Source organism: Squalius cephalus (genome assembly GCF_949319135.1).
Source record: "Squalius cephalus genome assembly, chromosome: 5".
NCBI lineage: Eukaryota > Metazoa > Chordata > Actinopteri > Cypriniformes > Leuciscidae > Squalius > Squalius cephalus.
In genome coordinates, this window is record NC_137126.1 from 49,519,220 (window position 1) to 49,539,135 (window position 19,916).

The 19,916-nt window shown below is 38.5% G+C and overlaps 2 protein-coding genes across 2 annotated transcripts; one reads left to right on the forward strand and one right to left on the reverse strand.

Moving 5' to 3' along the window:
* Positions 1 to 366: 366 nt before the first annotated feature.
* On the reverse strand, positions 367 to 6,590 carry LOC307159277 (cytosolic phospholipase A2 gamma-like). The gene is made up of 15 exons (XM_079872536.1): positions 6,566 to 6,590; positions 6,358 to 6,383; positions 6,130 to 6,238; positions 5,897 to 6,039; positions 5,612 to 5,813; positions 5,164 to 5,266; positions 4,942 to 5,082; positions 3,956 to 4,015; positions 3,816 to 3,872; positions 2,777 to 2,905; positions 2,508 to 2,642; positions 2,135 to 2,212; positions 1,904 to 2,058; positions 673 to 838; positions 367 to 593 (listed from the first exon to the last, which is right to left on the reverse strand). The coding sequence occupies exons 2-15, from the start codon at positions 6,381 to 6,383 to the stop codon at positions 436 to 438; spliced, it is 1,662 nt and encodes a 553-aa protein (XP_079728662.1). The 5' UTR covers positions 6,566 to 6,590; the 3' UTR covers positions 367 to 435.
* Positions 6,591 to 9,993: 3,403 nt separating this feature from the next.
* Positions 9,994 to 19,501, forward strand: LOC307158886 (cytosolic phospholipase A2 gamma-like). Its single transcript, XM_079871861.1, has 15 exons — positions 9,994 to 11,541; positions 11,720 to 11,745; positions 11,863 to 11,971; positions 12,064 to 12,206; positions 12,281 to 12,482; positions 12,836 to 12,938; positions 13,005 to 13,145; positions 13,782 to 13,847; positions 13,939 to 13,992; positions 15,160 to 15,264; positions 15,401 to 15,535; positions 15,797 to 15,874; positions 15,940 to 16,094; positions 18,922 to 19,087; positions 19,167 to 19,501. The coding sequence occupies exons 2-15, from the start codon at positions 11,720 to 11,722 to the stop codon at positions 19,334 to 19,336; spliced, it is 1,653 nt and encodes a 550-aa protein (XP_079727987.1). The 5' UTR covers positions 9,994 to 11,541; the 3' UTR covers positions 19,337 to 19,501.
* The last annotated feature ends 415 nt before the right edge of the window (positions 19,502 to 19,916 follow it).

Here is a 19,916-nt window from a genome sequence, read left to right on the forward strand (position 1 = left end):
GTGGCCCTCCAGGAGCAGGATTGAAAACCTCTGATTTAGGCTAACATTATATAAAATACATCATCCCAGCATCATGTGTGTGTGTGTGTTTCTGTGTCTGTGTGAGAGAGGCCGCACCAAATACGGAATGTCCAAAATACCAGAAAAAAGGTAAAATATAAAGGGTTATGAGTTTGTACACTTGAACTCTGGATTGTGCAATCAGCATCCAGGACCATAACTATCAGTTTCATAATAATGAGCATTTGTGCTGTTTGATATCAAATGACCAGGACAAAACCATTATTTTAAGACAATGATTTATTAATAAATTTATTGGAACAGAAGCAAAGTAAAACAATATTTTAATCAACCATCATAGTTGTAATTCAGTCTGTGTTATGGTATTTTACGGATCAGCTGCATTAAAACAAACAGTGAGGACACCACTGTTCATTATTGGTGCATTTTTATGGCCAGATGAATTTGCTCCAGCAGATTGTCTTCGTTGTTTGTGATATTTTTTCCAGCGACCTCCATCAGATCAGTGATCATCTCAGCGCTGTAAGAACCTTGAAAGGTCTTATATTTTTCCCTCCATTCCTCAATTTTATCTGAAGAAACATTAACACACTTAAATCAGAACACAGTTGATATTTCAGTTTTATTCAGGACATTAAGATTATAACTTGCCTCCACAGTTGACCTCATTAAAGAGAGGGATGTGGATCACGGTTGGAGTGTTTTGGCCTTTGAACACATAGAAGTCCTTCAGTTTCTCGGAGTGTCCATTGGGAACGTTGACCTCAGGGAAAGGGATCTTTAGTTTCTTGGACGTTTCGGCAGCTTTCGTCACTGTCTGTGGTAGAAAAGCATCACATTGTTTGATTAAAAGGGTTGGACAGACTGTTTTAAATAAATATGGTTACATGAAAACCCATGCACTTATTTTTAAATTTTAGGACACATTTTAGGTTAGTGTGACCATGGTCACTATGAATGTCATGAGGGGGGAAAGCAGCATTATGCCCCTTTTTACAAGATGTAATACAAGTGTCAGGTGTCCCCTAGAATGTGTCTGAAGTTTCAGCTCAAAATACCCCACAGATCATTTATTTTACCATGTTGTAAATGCTGATTTTTAAGTGGAAGGAAAACATGCTGTTTTTGTACATGTATCTTTAAAATGCAAATGAGCTGCTGGTCCGCCCCGCCTCACTTTCCAGAAGAGGGCGGAGCCTTTACAGCTTGTGCAAAAAGCAAAAAAAAAAAAAAAAAACTCTGTTTGGTTTTGATAATACCCCTATCACAGTCACGAGACATTGCAGTTCTCATGAGTATTAAACTAAGTTCTTTCATGTCTCATTGCACTTAAACTGTCAAATACACACAAGGTCATGTCAAAAACAGAGTACACAAACACAGCTGGTTATATCCGTGAACGTAAACAGGGAAAGAAACTGCATGGGTATATTAGATCCGTGTATTAAAGTGAAAAGTGTAATATACAGTACCTACTGTGATATATGCTGTTAATATGAATCAAACATCAAAAGAAAAACAGAAAATCCCTCACTGCTCTCGACTGAATAACTTTAGTAGCTTTAATAAGAATATTTCTTACTTGAATACTGCTGTTAAATGCTTGGTGAGGAGATAAACACGGCGGACTGTGTACAGCTCACTGAGGGGCGGGGTCTATGCTAATAGGGCGGAGTCAGTCAGCTGCCGTGTACGGGCCTAAGGCTAATTGAGGGCGGAGTCTATGCTAATAGGGCAGAGTCAGTCACCCATCGTGGGCGGGGCCTTTGCATATGTGACGTCACATTGCATAGAAACTGCAAACACCTTATTCTGAGACACTGCTTAAATGATTTCTAACGGATTTCTTTAACCATGAGTGAATTCTCTGTGCGTATAATACCTTGAAAGGATCACCTTCACTGAAATCCAGTGAAATGATGAGGTCGATGTCTCTCTCTTCTCTCAGCACTGAGAAGTAGGAGGAGTTGATAAACAGTCCAGCGTCTTCATAGTCTCTCGTCTCACTTTCCAGAAGAGCGGAGGGCACTGCTTCATCTGAGGGATCACAGCATTATTATATTATTCACAATGAATTTCCAGTTAGCATCTGTCTATGAGTTTCTGTTCCCACCTTTCATGTTGTGAAGAAAGTCATATTTCCTGCCCCAGATCCACTGAGCCATGCAATCAAAAATACTCGCCCAAAGATCTGTAAAACATACAGTGGTTCTTATATTTAGTAAATATTCTTTTTAAATTCTGTGTACGGTTTTAGTTGACTATATGGTTCTTTGGAGAAAGTTGTTGATGTTTCATTAAAGTTTAAGCTTTAAAGTACATCATTGGATGTCTAATGGTTCTTCTGTGGCATCAGTCTGTTAAAACCTTTTTTGTTGAAGCTAATTGGAAGATTTATGGAATTCAATACATTTCGGTTTATGCATTAATCTGGCAAAAAAAGTACATCATACAAATCAACACATTGTAAAGAAAGTTCAACCTACCAAAAGGCCAGAAATTACTCAATCCTTTAAACACATCCACAGTGTATTGTTTCATATACTGTTCTGCAGCTTCTTTATCAGAGGGATTCAGGGGTTTCTTTGGAAAACTCAGCTGATGTTGGCCTTCAGAGATCTCTGTGAAAAGATGGGAACATGATTGAGTTTTTTAATCAAATGCAGGTCGGTGTATCTTGTGTTAGAGTTTAGTTTACCATTTAAATGTTGCTGAAAAGCATACATTTTTTTAGCACACTTTTGGAAAATCTTACCGTTCAGCGCTGTTCTGATGACTTTATCATGGGCTGACGGATCTTTGCCATTCAAAACCGAGAGATTCATGTCCACGAGATCCATGAGCACTTGGTGACTTTTGTCTATGGGAGGGGAGTTTGTATTTTCTGAAGAAACACACAGCAAACAAACATGATCAGTGCAAAATGTCTTGAATGGAAGTGCTTTCCATCCCCAAATTTATAACATTCAGTTATTGGGTGATCATCATCATCATTATGGCTCACTGTTATTTTTCATCATTAAATGCCCAATGAAGTGCCTTGAAACTTGAATCAAGTGTGCGAAACCAGACTTAATTTGCCCCAATGGAAAGCACATTTACACGGTTTGAATCGTTCCGTATCCCCTATAAATGCGTCAGACTTCGTACTTCCGCTCAATTTCAGTTCGCTTCTGTACTCAGTCTGAGATAGCGACCCATCTCCCAGTTTTCCTCCGGCCTCAAAACAGCCGGCCAATCAATGAACAGAAGGCGGGCTGAGAGCCGTGACGTAGACGCTGATTGTACCGTGGATGCGTAGATTTACTTCACATAATCTGCAAGAGTCGCTCACAGCCATGTTCACTCCGGTATTTCGCTCGATGGTTTTGTTTTCGCATCATACATGTGTTTACAGTGGAAGTTAGATGCGGCTGAGCCTGCACATAACACACGCCATAACCAAACGTTATGTGATTGGCTTACGGGTAACCAATGATTTTAAACTTCAGACAAGCGCCGCCCCGCGAGAAAGAAAACGCTTTTCAATTATGCCCTTCCAGACTCTGTCTACGAAGCAAAGCGAAGTAGCAGAGTTTGGTATTACCAGGCTAATAATGTGCACTGTGCCATTCATCATATAGAAGATAGTAAATGTGTGAACAAGTGACCGATTTCAGCCACAGCTAATACTAAATGCCAAAAGACTTTGATTTCATGGGGACTTTAAAAGAGTAATGCTACAGCAGGTATTCATGAACAGATCATTAGACAAAATAAAGATCAGCTTATAAATAAAAGCTGTAATGCTTTACCTTTCTCCATTTCCTCAACCATCTTCTTTTTGGTTGGTGGTGCATGTTTTAAGAACTCTGTGGAAAAAAAAAAAAAAAAAGTTAATTGATGACTGTCAGCTTTAAACTGAACTGAATCTTCAGAACAAATGAAATTGCACCTTTTATTTTTTCCAAGAGTTGTTCCTTTTCCTCAGTAGCTAAAGCGCTGCCGCACAGAGCTGCAGAAAACACATTAACAAGTTTAAAAGGGTTTACAATAATAAAATGTATAAATATGCAAGCTGGATATACACCAGCTGGATTGCCTATGATCTCCACTAGAGGACTCCCTGCTTTCCCCATCATGAACTTAATAAAAGAAAAAAAGAAAGAAAGAAAGAAAGAAAGAAAGAAAGAAAGAAAGAAAGAAAGAAAGAAAGAAAGAAAGAAAGAAAGAAAGAAAGAAAGAAAGAAAGAAAGAAAGAAAGAAAGAAAGAAAGAAAGAAAGAAAGAAAGAAAGAAAGAAAGAAAGAAAGAAAGAAAGAAAGAAAGAAAGATCCCATAACCCATTGCTGGGACTCATTGTTTGATCATCACTTCCACCTGTGTCTCATTATCTGGTTAATCTCCACCTATAAACCCTGTATTTTCACTCATTGCAAACTTTTGTACGCGTTACACTGTATTTGTGTCACTTCTGGTTTTTCGTCTCATGGTTTTTTTGAACCTCTGCATGTCTCCCTGGATTTTCCTGCGTCTTGGACTCGGTTTTTATCTGGATCGTTTACCCTGTGGTTTTGATCCTCGCCTGTTATTTGGTTTATGATTGTGGATTAGCCTCAAAGCTGCATTAGGATCTTCACCCAACTCTTGGAGCAGTATTTAATACTGAAGAATAAAATTTGTCATTAACTTATTTCCTTTAAATCACTATGCAATGATAAAGGTTTGTTGATAAATTTCCAGTTGGTGAAATTGCTTTTTAAATGATTTCAACATTTCTAATTTTAATATTCATATTTTAGTTTTGACAGACCTGATCTCCAGATACTATTGATCAATTTTACACTTCTCTTATTAAGGTCAACGTATAAAGGAGAAGCCAAAGAATGCAACTAGATATTATAAATGGGAATAAACTCTCCTTTAAAACAGAGTTTGTTACCTTGCAGGTACAGCATGTCAATCTCAGGCTGGTTCTTGATCTTACGGCCATTTTCAAACTGACTGCCAAAGTTGGATGTTTCCACAAACGCTCCAGTGAGGGAATAACCGGCTTCATATGGAGTGAACTCAAACCAGGGGTCTGCAGACAGAAACACATCCATTTAACAGCTGAAACCGATAACTCAACACATTAACTGTCTGTCTTTCAACAAACACAGACCTGCATCTTGGCTCTGTTTGCTGTGCTTGTCGATCACTGTGTAGATTGGAAACGGGTCTTTACTCTTCTGGTCCCAATGATCTGAGAGTGTACGTTCATCTACCTGAATTGAAAAATATTTCTTCAGCTGTTATTTATCATGTTGGTGTAGGAGAGACCTGGGACAATTTATTCAGTCACAAACAAGCTCAAGTGAAAAAGTAAAAAAAAAAAACTGCTAGAAACTTTTAAAAAAAAACTTATGATTTTCAATATGGTCTCAGACTTCCGGACCACACTGCGTGCAGATTTGCAGTAATTTGTAATCAGAAGAATGTTACAGTATTGTTTCCCCTGTGCTTCAGGTTTCTTGGCCATTATAAACACTAAACATAGCACTTTAAGACTGAATGTGAGCACCTCATTAAGATCATACACTAAGAGTGTTGTATTATGAATAGTTACAGACCTCTTTCACAATTGTCGTGACGAACATCACTGCCCAGACGTCAGTCAAGCTGAATATGTCTTTCTCATAGTAATATTTCTTCAGTTTTGCATGAGCATCTCCCCAGCTGACTGCAGGACCGCTGAGTCGCTGGACGATCTTGTCTTTCACAGTCTCTAGTTTGGTGGACCAGTCTGGCTCCTGATATAAGGAGGCCATGCACCTTCAGAGGAACAACATATGCTCTCATTTATGACACTGACACTCATTTATGATCTCTCTCTGGAGTCTGTGAGTGTGTGTTACCAGGTGGATCCAGAGACTCCGCTCAGATAAAGCACACAGTCCAGAAGACCTGCTTTCTGGAGTTGATCCAGGGATCCCAGCAAACCCACCATGGCTCTTTCTCCTCCTCCAGATGCCAGTAATGCAATGTTTGGCACCTCATTCTGAAATACAGTTTAAATGACCGAACAATTGATGTTCGTCAGCTAAAACACCATTTATAAATATCCAAGCAGATAAACAAAATATATTACCTCACTGCAGTTTATCTTAAGTTTCTTCAGGCTTTGCAGAACATCATTCCTCCTTCTGGCTACAAACTCCTTCTCTTTATTATTGAGAGAGTGTTCGATTCTCACTTCACTGCAACGACAGACAGACCAGCGCTGAATTTATACAGCCGTTTCATACATTTTAGAAAAGTTAGTCAGATTTATTCAAGATAGAGATAAAGAGAGTCATAGGAGTCTGAGCAGAATTACCTTTCCTGTGGTTTAGATGCTTCCATCTAAAAAAACAACAATCAGACATTAAAGTTAAAATCTATCATTCCAAAGAACTGGAAAAATCCATTGAAATCTACTTTACAATTCTTTCAACAAAAACTAGTCATACCTCAAATGTCAATTATTAAGCAACAGTTGTTTTGTTAGTTACTTTAAAAAAGACAAAAACATATAGCCTACTCACGGTTCTTGTATTGTAGGCAATAGCAAAATCCCAAAGCACAACAGCCGTCGACTCTCAGACAGAAGAGCCTCTTTTATAGGACTCTGAAACTGAAGTCTAATCTAGATCATCGTGGGAGGTGGAGTTGATGAACCTGAGGACTGTTTCATAAAAGATGCTAAGAAAAGCGGGGATTAAACTACAACACCTGACTTGAATGAACCTAACAAATAAGTTGGAGCTAAAGTGGTTTCATTAAAGGCAATTGAAGTTCACGCAATCCCACTAATTTGAACCAGGTTTATCTAGTCTAGATAATTGCGTGTGCACGCTTTTCTTAAGCAGCCCTAGAGGTTATGGATCGATTCACCACAGTAAACAGCATTTATTTTATGCTGTTTTATGCGTTTTCCTCAGAGCAAAACTTACGTTTCCATGGCTTTTCCCTAAACCTGATGTAGATCTAACATTGCAAGACAAGATGAAAAAAAAAGGAAATAATCATAACAAAAGATATAGTTGTGAAGCAGCACCTAAGTCAAGAATATTACAGTAGTATTCAAATATTTACGAATCATGGATCTAAGAATCCAGACACTGGACATACAGCAGCATGCAGTTTACATTCCCTATTTTAAATATAGTATTGAAAAGAGAATTACAGATCATGTTTCAGTATACACTGCAGAAATGATTGGAATTTTAACGGCACTTCAATGGGTGGAAGAAGTTCATCCTATGGATGTAGTGATTTGCTCAGACTCCTATTCAGCTTTAATGAGTGGAAAATCAGCATCCAGGCAGGATATCTTGTATGAAATACTACAAAATCTGTACAGAATATACGGAATAGGAGTAAACATTTCATTTTTTATGGGTTCCAGCACATGTGGGGGTACAGGGTAATAAGGAGGTTGATCAGTTGGCAAAGAGATCTCTGAAACGCAATGTAATAGACATTAATGTATCACTGAGCAAAACTGAAGTTAAAGCAATAATAAAATCTGCTCTAAACAAGATGTGGCAACAGAAATAGGATAAGGAGACAAAAGGTAGACATCTGTATAAAATTCAAAATAAAGTTGGGGTTGAGAGAAATAAATACGGAAGATTCCATAATATCTAGAGTCATAGGACCATTTACCATCTAGGCTTCGTATATGACACACATGCCTTAATTACTCACTGTTTATCACTGAGAATTGTGATAAATGTGGCTTATCAGAAACAGTTGAACATGTGTTGATTCATTGCACAGAATACAACAGAGAAAGAATCAATTTGACAGAATCATTAAGCTACGTATAAATACATTGTCAGTAAATAGCATATTTCAAAACGCACAGAAAGAGACAAGGGTTTATAGTGCTTTAATGAGGTATCTATGGGAAACAGGATTGGTTTTATATTATATATATATATATATATTATTTTTATTTTTTATAGTTTATTTGCTTCACTCGGTTAACGCTTCACACTCCTGTCCAGTTGGTGGTGGTAAATGCACCTTTCAGCTGGTTTGCCAACCGCCATAAAACTGGGGTCCAATTTATGTCATAATGAGAACCGGTCCACTGCAGTCCAGACGACCGTGTTGCCCTGGGATAGTGGTGGTGCGAGTGTTAAAGGAACACTCCACCGTTTTTTGAAATAGGGCTTATTCACCGTCTTTCCTACATTTAGATAGGTGGGCAAACGCATTTTTGTCTCATGCATTGTTTTAGTTTGGAAGCGCCACCGCTAGCTTAGCTTAGCATAATGAATGGAATCCATTGTTGCCAGCTAGCATGTCCTGAGTAAAAGTGATAAAAACATTTTTTTTTTAAACAAATTACTACTTGTGGCCTGCGTATTCACAACGAGTACAAATAGCGATGCAGATTAAGACTAGGCGATTTCCTAGGGGGATATTATGACCAAAAACACAATACAATAAAGAAAGAAAGTTTAAATGGAAAATATAAAAAAATATTCTAAATGTTACTAAAAACTAGTAAATGATACTACAATAACAGTGTAACACATTTTGTTTAAACATCTGTAACATCCAGCCTTTCATATTCCCATATTTATCTGCTGCAAATTAAAGTCCATAAATGTTTTTTTAAAATGTGTTTATTTGGAAAAACTTTACAATAAGGTCTCATTAATTCATGCATTATGTAAAAACTACAATCATTCCCCGATTACAGCCAATGATCATGTGTGAAAACACTTCAAAACTCAATGTTTTCAGAAACAAATACATTTTTCACTCTTGCATTTCTTTTTATTTTGTAAATATTCACTGAATATGCATACAAGTCAAGTCAACTTTATTTCTAAAGCACTTTACACAATACAGATTATTTCAAAGCAGCTTCACAATACTGACAAATCAAATCCAGAATCTGCTGTAAAGCATCTCTAACAAGCCAATAGAGTCATTATTCAGCACAAGTCAGTTCAGTTCATTACCATACATACACTGTATTTGTTCACATATGTGTGTGTGTGTGTGTGTGTGTGTGTGTGTGTGTGTGTGTGTGTGTGTGTGTGTGTGTGTGTGTGTGTGTGTGACAAACTCCTGTACACTCACTGCACACTGAAGCAAAAGACACAAGAGTGTTTTACATTTTTCACATTTGTGTGCAGTTTGGCTTGTATGTGGCTAATCATTCATTGATGTTTGTGTGTAGAGTTACTACACAAAAACAGTTTTTAGAAGAGTTTCACATATGTTTGAGTGGAAGCTGTGGTCGTGGGCAGACTAATTTCTTACACTTTGTATTTTGCAGATGTTTTGCATGTACTGTAACATGCGTATTCTTTGGCCTTTGGGGTTTTGCATTTGGACTACTGCATTTTTACAGTATGCAAGTGCTGAATATACAGACATTCAATACAATATTTAACACAATATTAAACTTGCAGTGAAAACAGTAACTGTGTTGCACTTAAAAGTTGTTTTACAATTGACACTGAGTGTAAAGCTGAAAATGTAGAAGACTTGGTGTGAAGATTATCTACAGTTTAAAATAATCTTTTTAAGCATACATTTTTGAGTTAAATACCAATTTTACTTGTTCATTCAACTTTCAGTCTAGTTGAGGACAAGAAAACTTAAAATTTCTTGTTGTCTTGACAATCTACTTATCTCTACACAAAAAAAAATATATGTTGAAATAACTAAATTGCAAAAATATTTTTACAGTGTACCTCAAATGTCAAACAACCTTGTATTTTAGGTGAACTGCACTAGATCTTCTGTTGAATTAAGTATCATTTTTATTTTAACTCAAAAATGTAAGTTGAAACAACTGCACACAATTTTCTGTAGGTTTTACTTAAATTAAGTTTAGTTAACTGCTGTTAAAGCATTAGAGTATAATTTATCTATCTATCTTGCTGTCTGGTAGACTGCATGGTCTTAAAACCTAAACTTCAAGCTTTTGTTAGGGAACCGGAACAGGCGGAGTAATGGGTGAATGAAAACCGGGCTTCAATTTGGAAACATGAAATACGGAGTGAATCCTCCTGTAATCCTCCTGGAGTTTGAGGCGGACTGCCACTGGGTTAACTTCTGACAGTGAAGGGGCCAATAAAATTAGGAGCTAACTTCTTGCTGGCGGAGCGAAGAGGAATGTTCTTAGATGAAAGCCACACTTTTTGACCCACGATGTAGACGGGAGGCTTTGACCGGTGGCGATCGGCCTGAGCCTTGGTGCGCACTCCCAAGTGGAGGAGAGTCTGTCAGGCTCTTTTCCAGGTGCGACGGCACCTCTGGATGAAGGCGTGAGCGGACCGAAAATTTGGATTCCAGACTAGGAAAAATGGGTGGCTGATAACCTACACTCAAGCGGCGAGAGGCCCGTGGACGACACGGGTTATATGGGTACTCAACCCATGAGAGTTGTTGTCTCCAGGAGGAAGGATTTAGGGATACCAAACATTGTAACACTCGCTCCAAGTCCTAGTTAGGCCACTCTGTCTGGACGTTGCTCTGAATGAAAACCAAAGGAAAGACTAAATGTCCTTGCACACGGAGTCCGACATTTTCAAACGCATTTTTTCGTATTTGTCATTCGTGGTTCTGAATTCTCAAAACACCTTTAAAATGCTTGCTACGGATTCGAAATAATGCAGAAAATTTAAAAACAATTTTTTTTTTTTAATGACGGAGGAAAGTTTCCAGGGTGTAAACGTGATTGACACAGCGTGAGGTCGTATTTATTTTTTTAATGTGGGAAAAATTTGGACGTGAATTTCGGACTCGGTGTGCAAGGACCTTAACACTCGCACCACCACCATCCCAGGGCAACACGGTCGTCTGGACTGCAGTGGACCGGTTCTCAAAGGCGGCCCATTTTATTCCCTTGCCTAGATTATCCTCTCGTTGATCACGTCTTTCGCATTGACGGCCTCTCGTTTGACGTGGTTTCTGACTGGGGACCCCAATTTATGTCCACATTTTGGAAGGAATTTTGTCGGTTATTTGGCGAGCTATAGCTCGATCGTTCAACGTGAAGTTTAGCACCAAAATGGAAATATTTGCACGACTTTCTAACATTTACAGATGGAGTAAGCTAGATATACCTGTGAAATGTAAGTTTTGCTCTGAAAAAAACGCATACAACAGCATAAAATAAATGCTGTTTACTAACTGTGGTGAATCGATCCATAAACCTCTAGGGCTGCTTAAGAAAAGCGTGCACACGCAATTATCTAGACTAGATAAACCTGGTTCAAATTAGTGGGATTGCGTGAACTTCAATTACCTTTAATGAAACCGCTTTAGCTCCAATTTATTTGTTAGGTTCATTCAAGTCAGGTGTTGTAGTTTAATCCCCGCTTTTCTTAGCATCTTTTATGAAACAGTCCTCAGGTTCATCAACTCCACCTCCCACGATGATCTAGATTAGACTTCAGTTTCAGAGTCCTATAAAAGAGGCTCTTCTGTCTGTGAGTCGACGGCTGCTGTGCTTCGGGATTTTACTATTGCCTACTATACAAGAGCCGTGAGTATAGGCTATGTTTTTTTTTAAAGTAACTAATAAAAAAGACTGTTGCTTAATAATTGACGTTTGAGGTATGACTAGTTTTTGTTGAAAGATTTCTAAAGTAGACTTCAATGGATTTTTCCAATTTTGTGTAATGATAGATTTTGACTTTAATGTTTGATTGTTGTTTTTTTAGATGGAAGTATCTAAACCCCAGGAAAGGTAATTCTGCTCAGGCTCCTATGACTCTGTCTCTGTCTCTATTCTGGATAAATCTGATTAACTTTTCTAAAATGTATGAAACGGCTGTATAAATTCAGTACTTGTCTGTCGTTGCAGTGAAGTGAGAATCGAGCACTCTCTCAATAATAAAGAGAAGGAGTTTGTCGCCAGAAGGAGAAATGATGTTCTGCAAAGCCTAGAGAAACTTCAGATAACCTGCAGTGAGGTAATATTATACTTCGTTTATCTGCTTGGATGCTTATAAATGGTGTTTTAGCCAACGAACAATTGTTTGGTCATTTAAACTTTGTATTTCAGAATGAGGTGCCAAACATTGCATTACTGGGATCTGGAGGAGGAGAAAGAGCCATGGTGGGTTTGCTGGGATCCCTGGATCAACTCCAGAAAACAGGTCTTCTGGATTGTATGCTTTATCTGAGCGGAGTCTCTGGATCCACCTGGTAACACACACTCACACACTCACATACACACAGATTGAATGTCATAAATGAGAGCATATGTTGTTCCTCTGAAGGTGCATGGCCTCCTTATATCAGGAGCCAGACTGGTCCACCAAACTAGAGACTTTGAAAGACAAGATCGTCCAGAGACTCAGCGGTCCTAGAGTCAGCTGGACAGATGCTAATGCCAAACTGATTAAATATTACAAAGAGAAAGACCTATTCACCTTGACTGATGTCTGGGCAGTGATGTTCGTCATGACAATTGTGAAAGAGGTGTGTAACTATTCATAATACAACACTCCATGATGTATGATCTTAATGAGGTGCTCACATTTAGTCTTAAATTATGTTTAGCATTGATATGAGCGTTTATAATGGCTAAGGAACCTGAAGCACAGGGGAAACAATACTGTAACATTCTTCTGATTACAAGTTACTGCAAATCTACATGCAGTGTGGTCTGAGTCCATATTGAAAATCAGAATTGAAGTTTCTATTTTTTTTTTATTCTTTTTTTAAACTTTCCACTTGAGCTTGTTTGTGACTGTCCCAGGTCTCTCCTACACAAACATAATAAATGACAGCTGAATTATTATTTTTTTTTTTTTATATATACATCACTTCAGATAGACGAACACACACTCCCAGATCAGTGGGACCAGAAGAGTAAAGACCCGTTTCCCATCTACGCAGCGATCGACAAGCACAGCAAACTGCACAATGATGCAGGTTTGTAAGACAGACAGAGTTAATGTGTTTGTGTCAGCTGTTATATGGACGTGTTTCTGTCTGCAGACCCCTGGTTTGAGATCACTCCATATGAAGCCGGTTATTCCCTCACTGGAGCGTTTGTGGAAACATCCAACTTTGGCAGCAAGTTTGAAAATGGCCGTAAGATCAAGAACCAGCCTGAGATTGACATGCTGTACCTGCAAGGTAACAAACTCTGTTTTCAAAACTATTAAAATGAGAGATATTATAAAATCACTAAAGCAATTTCACCAACTGGAAACTTCTCAACATAAGCCTTTATCATTGCATAGTGATTTAAAGGAAATATCATTTTGCTTAAGTTAATGACCAAATGTTATTCTTCAGTATTAAATACTGCTCCAAGAGTTGGGTGAAGATCCTAATGCAGCTTTGAGGCTAATCCACAATCATAAACCAAATAACATCAAAACCACAGGGTAAATGATCCAGATAAAAACCGAGTCCGAGACAGGAAAATCCAGGGAGACATGCAGAAGTTCAAAACCATGAGACGAAAAACCAGAAATGACAAATACAGTGTAACGCATATAAGAGTTTGCAATGAGTGAAAACGCAGGGCTTCTAGGCAGAGATTAACCAGATAATGAGACACAGGTGGAAGTGATGATCAAACAATGAGTCTCAGCAATGGGTTATGGGAATTGAAGTTCATGATGGGGAAAGCAGGGAGTCCTCTAGTGGAGATCATAGGCAATCCAGCTGGTGGTTGTATTACACTTTGTTTTGTTTTTTAAATTGCTTATTTATACATTTATTTATTGTGAACACTTTTAAACTTGTGTTGTGTGTTTTCTGCAGCTCTGTGCGGAAGTGCTTTAGCTAATGTAGATGAGGAAAAGAAGTTACTCTTGGAAAAAATAAAAGGTGCAACTTCATTTGTTCCGAAGATTCAGTTCGGTTTAAAGCTGACAGTCATCAATTAAACTTTAATTCCTTTTTTTTTTTTTTTTTTCAGAGTTCTTAAATCATGTTCCACCAACCGAAAAGATGGTTGAGGAAATGGGGAAAGGTAAAGCTGTTTTTTTTTTTTTATAAGTTCATCTTTATTTTGTGTCTAATGATCTGTTCATGAATACCTGCTGTAGCATTACTCAAGTCCCCATGAAATCAAAGTCTTTTGGCATTTAGTATAAATATGTTAGACTTGGTTATCTATAAGCTCCAAAACAATGACAAATCACATTTAAAGAGATTATCTGTCAAAACTTACAATCTCTCACTTCTGCCAATAAGAATTAATGATTATGATGACATCACTCACTTCAGCTTTTCATTAGATTTCTGTCCAATCAAATGCACTCTAGAATCTGAAGCTCCACCCCTACATTATAAACAGACTCTGAAGCTGTGGTTGAAATCGGTCACTTGTTCACACATTTACTATCTTCTATATGATGCACATGGTGCACATTACAGGGGATGTGGAACGATTCAAACCGTGTAAATATGCTTTCCATTGGGGCAAACTAAGTCTGGTTTCGTGCAAGTGATTCAAGTTTCAAGGCATTTCTCATTCATGGCCTCTCGTTTGACGTGGTGTCTGACAGGGGACCCCAATTTTGTCAATTTTGGAAGGAATTTTGTCGGTTATTTGGTGCGCATGCGAGCTATAGCTCTCGTTCAACGTGAAGTTTAGCACCAAAATGGAAATATTTGCACGACTTTCTAACATTTACAGATGGAGTAAGCTATATACCTGTGAAATGTAAGTTTTGTTCTGAGGAACACATAAAATAAATGCTGTTTACTGTGGTGAATCGATCCATAACCTCTAGGGCTGCTTAAGAAAAGCGTGCACACGCAATTATCTAGACTAGATAAACCTGGTTCAAATTAGTGGGATTGCGTGAACTTCAGTTACCTTTAATGAAACCACTTTAGCTCCAACTTATTTGTTAGGTTCACTCAAGTCAGGTGTTGTAGTTTAATCCTCGCTTTTCTTAGCCTCTTGCTTTCCATTGGGGCAAATTAAGTCTGGTTTTGTGCAAGTGATTCAAGTTTCAAGGCGTTTCATTGAGCATTTAATGATGGGGGAAAAAAAAAGTGAGCCATAATGATGATCACCTGATAACTGAATATTATAGATTTGGGGATGGAAAGCACTTCAAGACATTTTGCACTGTTCATGTTTGTTTGCGGTGCGTTTATTCAGAAAATACAAACTCCCCTCCCATAGGCAAAAGTTTCCAGGTGCTCAAGGATCTCGTGGACATGAATCTCTCGGTTTTGAATGGCAAAGATCCGTCAGCTCTCGATGAATCCATCAGAACAGAGCTGAACGGTAAGATTTTACAAAAGTGTTTTTGTTTTTTTTAAACTATGCTTTTCAGCATTTAAATGGTAAAACAAACTAAACTGACACAAGATACACAGACCTGCATTAGATTAAACTCAATCATGTTCCCATCTTTTCCCAGAGCTCGCTGGAGGCAAACATCAGCTGAGTTTTCCAAAGAAACCCCTGAATCCCTCTGATAAAGAAGCTGTAAAACAGTATATGAAACAATACACTGTGGATGTGTTTAAAGGATTGAGTCATAACTGGCCTTTTGGTAGGTTGAACTTTAATTTGTGTATATATATTTTCTTTTTGCCAGATTAATGCATAAAGTGAAATGTGTTGAATTCCATAAATCTTGCAATTAGCTTCAACAAAGAACCACAGAAGAACCATTAGACATCCAATGATGTACTTTAAAGCTTAAACTATAATGAAACGTCCAGCTTTCTCCAAAGACCCATATAGTCAACTAAAAACATGCACAAATGTAAAGAATATTTACTAAATATAAGAACCACTGTATGTTTTACAGCTCTTTGGGCGAGAATTTTTGATTGCATGGACCAGTGGATCTGGGGCAGGAAATATGACTTTCTTCACAACATGAAAGGTGAGAACAAACTCGTAGACAGATGCTAACTGGAAATTCATTGTAATAATGCTGTGATCCCTCAGATGAAGCAGTGCCCTCCGCTCTTCTGGAAAGTGAGACGAGAGACTATGAAGACGCTGGACTGTTTATCAACTCCTCCTACTTCTCAGTGCTGAGAGAAGAGAGAGACATCGACCTCATCATTTCACTGGATTTCAGTGGAGGTGATCCTTTCGAGGTAATATACGCACAGAGAATTCACTCATGGTTAAAGGGGGAAAAATCCGTTAGAAGTCATCATTTAAGCAAGTTATTCAGTCGAGAACAGTGAGGGATTTTGTTTCTTTTGTTTTATTCATATTAACAGCATATATCGCAGTAGGGTGTGTATGTGTATATATATATATATATATATATATATATATATATATATATATATATATATATATATATATATATATATATATAAAATATATATATAATTACTCAAAGGATTATTAGGAACCCCATACTAATACTGTGTTTGACCCCCTTTCGCCTTCAGAACTGCCTTAATTCTATGTGGCATTGATTCAACAAGGTGCTGAAAGCATTCTTTAGAAATGTTGGCCCATATTGATAGGATAGCATCTTGCAGTTAATGGAGATTTGTGGGATGCACATCCAGGGCACGAAGCTCCTGTTCCACCACATCCCAAAGATGCTCTATTGGGTTGAGATCTGGTGACTGTGGGGGCCATTTTAGTACAGTGAACTCATTGTCATGTTCAAGAAACCAATTTGAAGTGATTCGAGCTTTGTGACATGGTGCATTATCCTGCTGGAAGTAGCCATCAGAGGATGGGTACATGGTAGTGATGGGGACGAGACCGCCTATGCCGAGTCCGAGTCAAGACCGAGTCTTTGAAGGGTCGAGTCCGAGTCGAGACCGAGTCCGTTGGTTAACATGGGAGGATTTGAACTTGAAACACGGGAGTGTACTGACGCCGTGGTTAAAACAACATTGCTTATGTTTGTTCATGTTTATTTGAGGCTATAAATTAACTAGAAGGAAGAGATGATCGGTTCACGAGCAGCTTTAACTGATGCTCTACAGCGATCTGTCACTACACATTTAAGAGCCACAAAACGGTATTTATTGTTTAAATTTCTTTTAAAAAATGACCAAATTTGAAAGGTGAGACTTTGTTTAATATGTTTAATATCAAAAGTAACCGAAAAGTAACCTGGTCTGTCCTGTCTGTCAGCTTTTTGTCAGTCTCCTCTCTGCTCCGCGATGTATTTTTCACTGCGTGAGAACATGGTGTGGCGTGAGAACGGTGTAGCTTGTCGGACATAGCGACAGTAACTAAGGGGGGCGGGTCTTTGCGAACAGTCAATTAAAATTTTCTAGTGGTATGTATTCTAGTGGACTAGTGATGGGACGAGACCGCCTATGCCGAGTCCGAGTCAAGACCGAGTCTTTGAAGGGTCGAGTCCGAGTCAAGACCGAGTCTTTGTAAGAACGAGTCGAGTCCGAGAAAGCAGAAATCGGTCTCGAGACCGGACTCGAGTCCGTACTACATCACTAGTACATGGTGGTCATAAAGGGATGGACATGGTCAGAAACAATGCTCAGGTAGGCCGTGGCATTTAAACGATGCCCAATTGGCACTAAGGGGCCTAAAGTGTGCCAAGAAAACATCCCCCACACCATTACACCACCACCACCAGCCTGCACAGTGGTAACAAGGCATGATGGATCCATGTTCTCATTCTGTTTACGCCAAATTCTGACTACCATCTGAATGTCTCAACAGAAATCGAGACTCATCAGACCAGGCAACATTTTTCCAGTCTTCAACTGTCCAATTTTGGTGAGCTCGTGCAAACTGTAGCCTCTTTTTCCTATTTGTAGTGGAGATGAGTGGTACCCGGTGGGGTCTTCTGCTGTTGTAGCCCATCCGCCTCAAGGTTGTGCGTGTTGTGGCTTCACAAATGCTTTGCTGCATACCTCGGTTGTAACGAGTGGTTATTTCAGTCAAAGTTGCTCTTCTATCAGCTTGAATCAGTCGGCCCATTCTCCTCTGACCTCTAGCATCAACAAGGCATTTTCGCCCACAGGACTGCCGCATACTGGATGTTTTTCCCTTTTCACACCATTCTTTGTAAACCCTAGAAATGGTTGTGCGTGAAAATCCCAGTAACTGAGCAGATTGTGAAATACTCAGACCGGCCCGTCTGGCACCAACAACCATGCCACGCTCAATTGCTTAAATCACCTTTCTTTCCCATTCTGACATTCAGTTTGGAGTTCAGGAGATTGTCTTGACCAGGACCACACCCCTAAATGCATTGAAGCAACTGCCATGTGATTGGTTGATTAGATAATTGCATTAATGAGAAATTGAACAGGTGTTCCTAATAATCCTTTATGTGTGTATATATATATATATATATATCACTGCTTTCACTTTAATACACAGATCTAATATACATGCCGTTTCTTTCCCCATTTACATTCACGGATATAACCAGCTGTGTTTGAACTGTTTTTGACATGACCTTGTGTGTATTTGACAGTTTAAGTGCCATGAGACATGAAAGAACTTACTCACGAAATACTCACGAGAACTGCAATGTCATGTGAGTGTGACAGCGGTAGAGATCTAATCAAAACCAAACACTACTTTTTTTTTTTTTTTTTCACAAGCTGTACAGGCTCCGCCTTCTTCTGGAAAGTGAGGTGGGCGGACCAGCAGCTCATTTGCATTTAAAGATGCATGTACAAAAACAGCATGTTTTCCTTCCACTTAAAAATCAGCATTTACAACATGGTAAAATAAATGATCTGTGGGGTATTTTGAGCTGAAACTTCACACACATTCTAGGGACACCTGAGACTTGTATTACATCTTGTAAAAATGCTGCTTTCCCCCCTCATGACATTCATAGTGACCATGGTCACACTAACCTAAAATGTGTCCTAAAACTTAAAAATAAGTGCATGGGTTTTCATCTAACCATATTTATAACAGTCTGTCCAACCCTTTTAATCAAACAATTGTGATGCTTTTCAACCACAGACAGTGACGAAAGCTGCTGAGATGTCCAAGAAACTAAACCTCCCTTTTCCTGAGGTCAACGTTCCCAATGGACACACAGAGAAACCGAAGGACTTCTATGTGTTCAAAGGCCAAAATGCTCCAACCGTGATCCACATCCCTCTCTTTAATGTGGTCAACTGTGGAGGCAAGTTATGATCTTACAATGTCCTGAATAAAACTGAAATATCAACTGTGTTCTGATAAGTGTGTTAATGTTTCTTCAGATGATATTAAGGAGTGGAGTAAAAAATATAAGACCTTTCAAGGTTCTTACGGCGACGATAAGATGATCACTGATCTGATGGAGGTCGCTGGAAAAAACATCACAAACAACAAAGACAAACTGCTGGAGCAGATTCGCCTGGCCATAAATAAAAGCACAAATAATGAATGATAAATATCAGAGGTGTGCAGCTTTCTGAAACTAGGCGGCAAAGTTCTCAATGTTTGATTTAATGCAGCTGATCCCTTTAATGCCATAACACCGACTGAATTACAACTATGGTTGTTGATTAAAATATTGTATTACTTTGCTTCTCTTCCAATAAATCGTTGACTTAAATAAGGTTTTGTCCTGGTCATTTGACATCAAACAGCACAAATGCTCATTATGAAACTGATAGTTATGGTCCTGGATGCTGATTGGACAATCAGAGTTCAAGTGTACAAACTCATAACCCTTTTTTACCATTTTTCTAGTGTTTTGGACATTCAGTATTTGGTGCCGCCTTTCTCTCACACAGACACACATTTGATTTCTATATTTAAGTCCGACAATCAAATTTCTTACAGAAAGGATGGTGTTAGTCAAGTCTAACATTTGCTCATAGACTAGTCTAATGCGAGTTAGACTGTTTCACAAAAATAAAGACTGACTTAATTTAGACCAAAAAAATTAGACCCCTAACCCAGGCTAACTTAGGTCTAAGACTCTGTTACCTTGGCAACCAGCAGTAACAATCAGGTACATTATA

Excerpts from the sequence above, each read along its gene's own strand:
- LOC307159277 (XM_079872536.1), bottom strand. The coding sequence starts at position 6,383 with ATGGAAGCATCTAAACCACAGGAAAG. Across the intron at positions 3,873-3,955 it reads ACTCTTGGAAAAAATAAAAG|AGTTCTTAAAACATGCACCA; the intron begins GTGCAATTTCAT and ends TTTTTTCCACAG. Across the intron at positions 2,906-3,815 it reads GGTTGAGGAAATGGAGAAAG|AAAATACAAACTCCCCTCCC; the intron begins GTAAAGCATTAC and ends GTGTTTCTTCAG.
- LOC307158886 (XM_079871861.1), top strand. The coding sequence starts at position 11,720 with ATGGAAGTATCTAAACCCCAGGAAAG. Across the intron at positions 12,207-12,280 it reads GGAGTCTCTGGATCCACCTG|GTGCATGGCCTCCTTATATC; the intron begins GTAACACACACT and ends GTTCCTCTGAAG. Across the intron at positions 16,095-18,921 it reads GTGGAGGTGATCCTTTCGAG|ACAGTGACGAAAGCTGCTGA; the intron begins GTAATATACGCA and ends TTTCAACCACAG.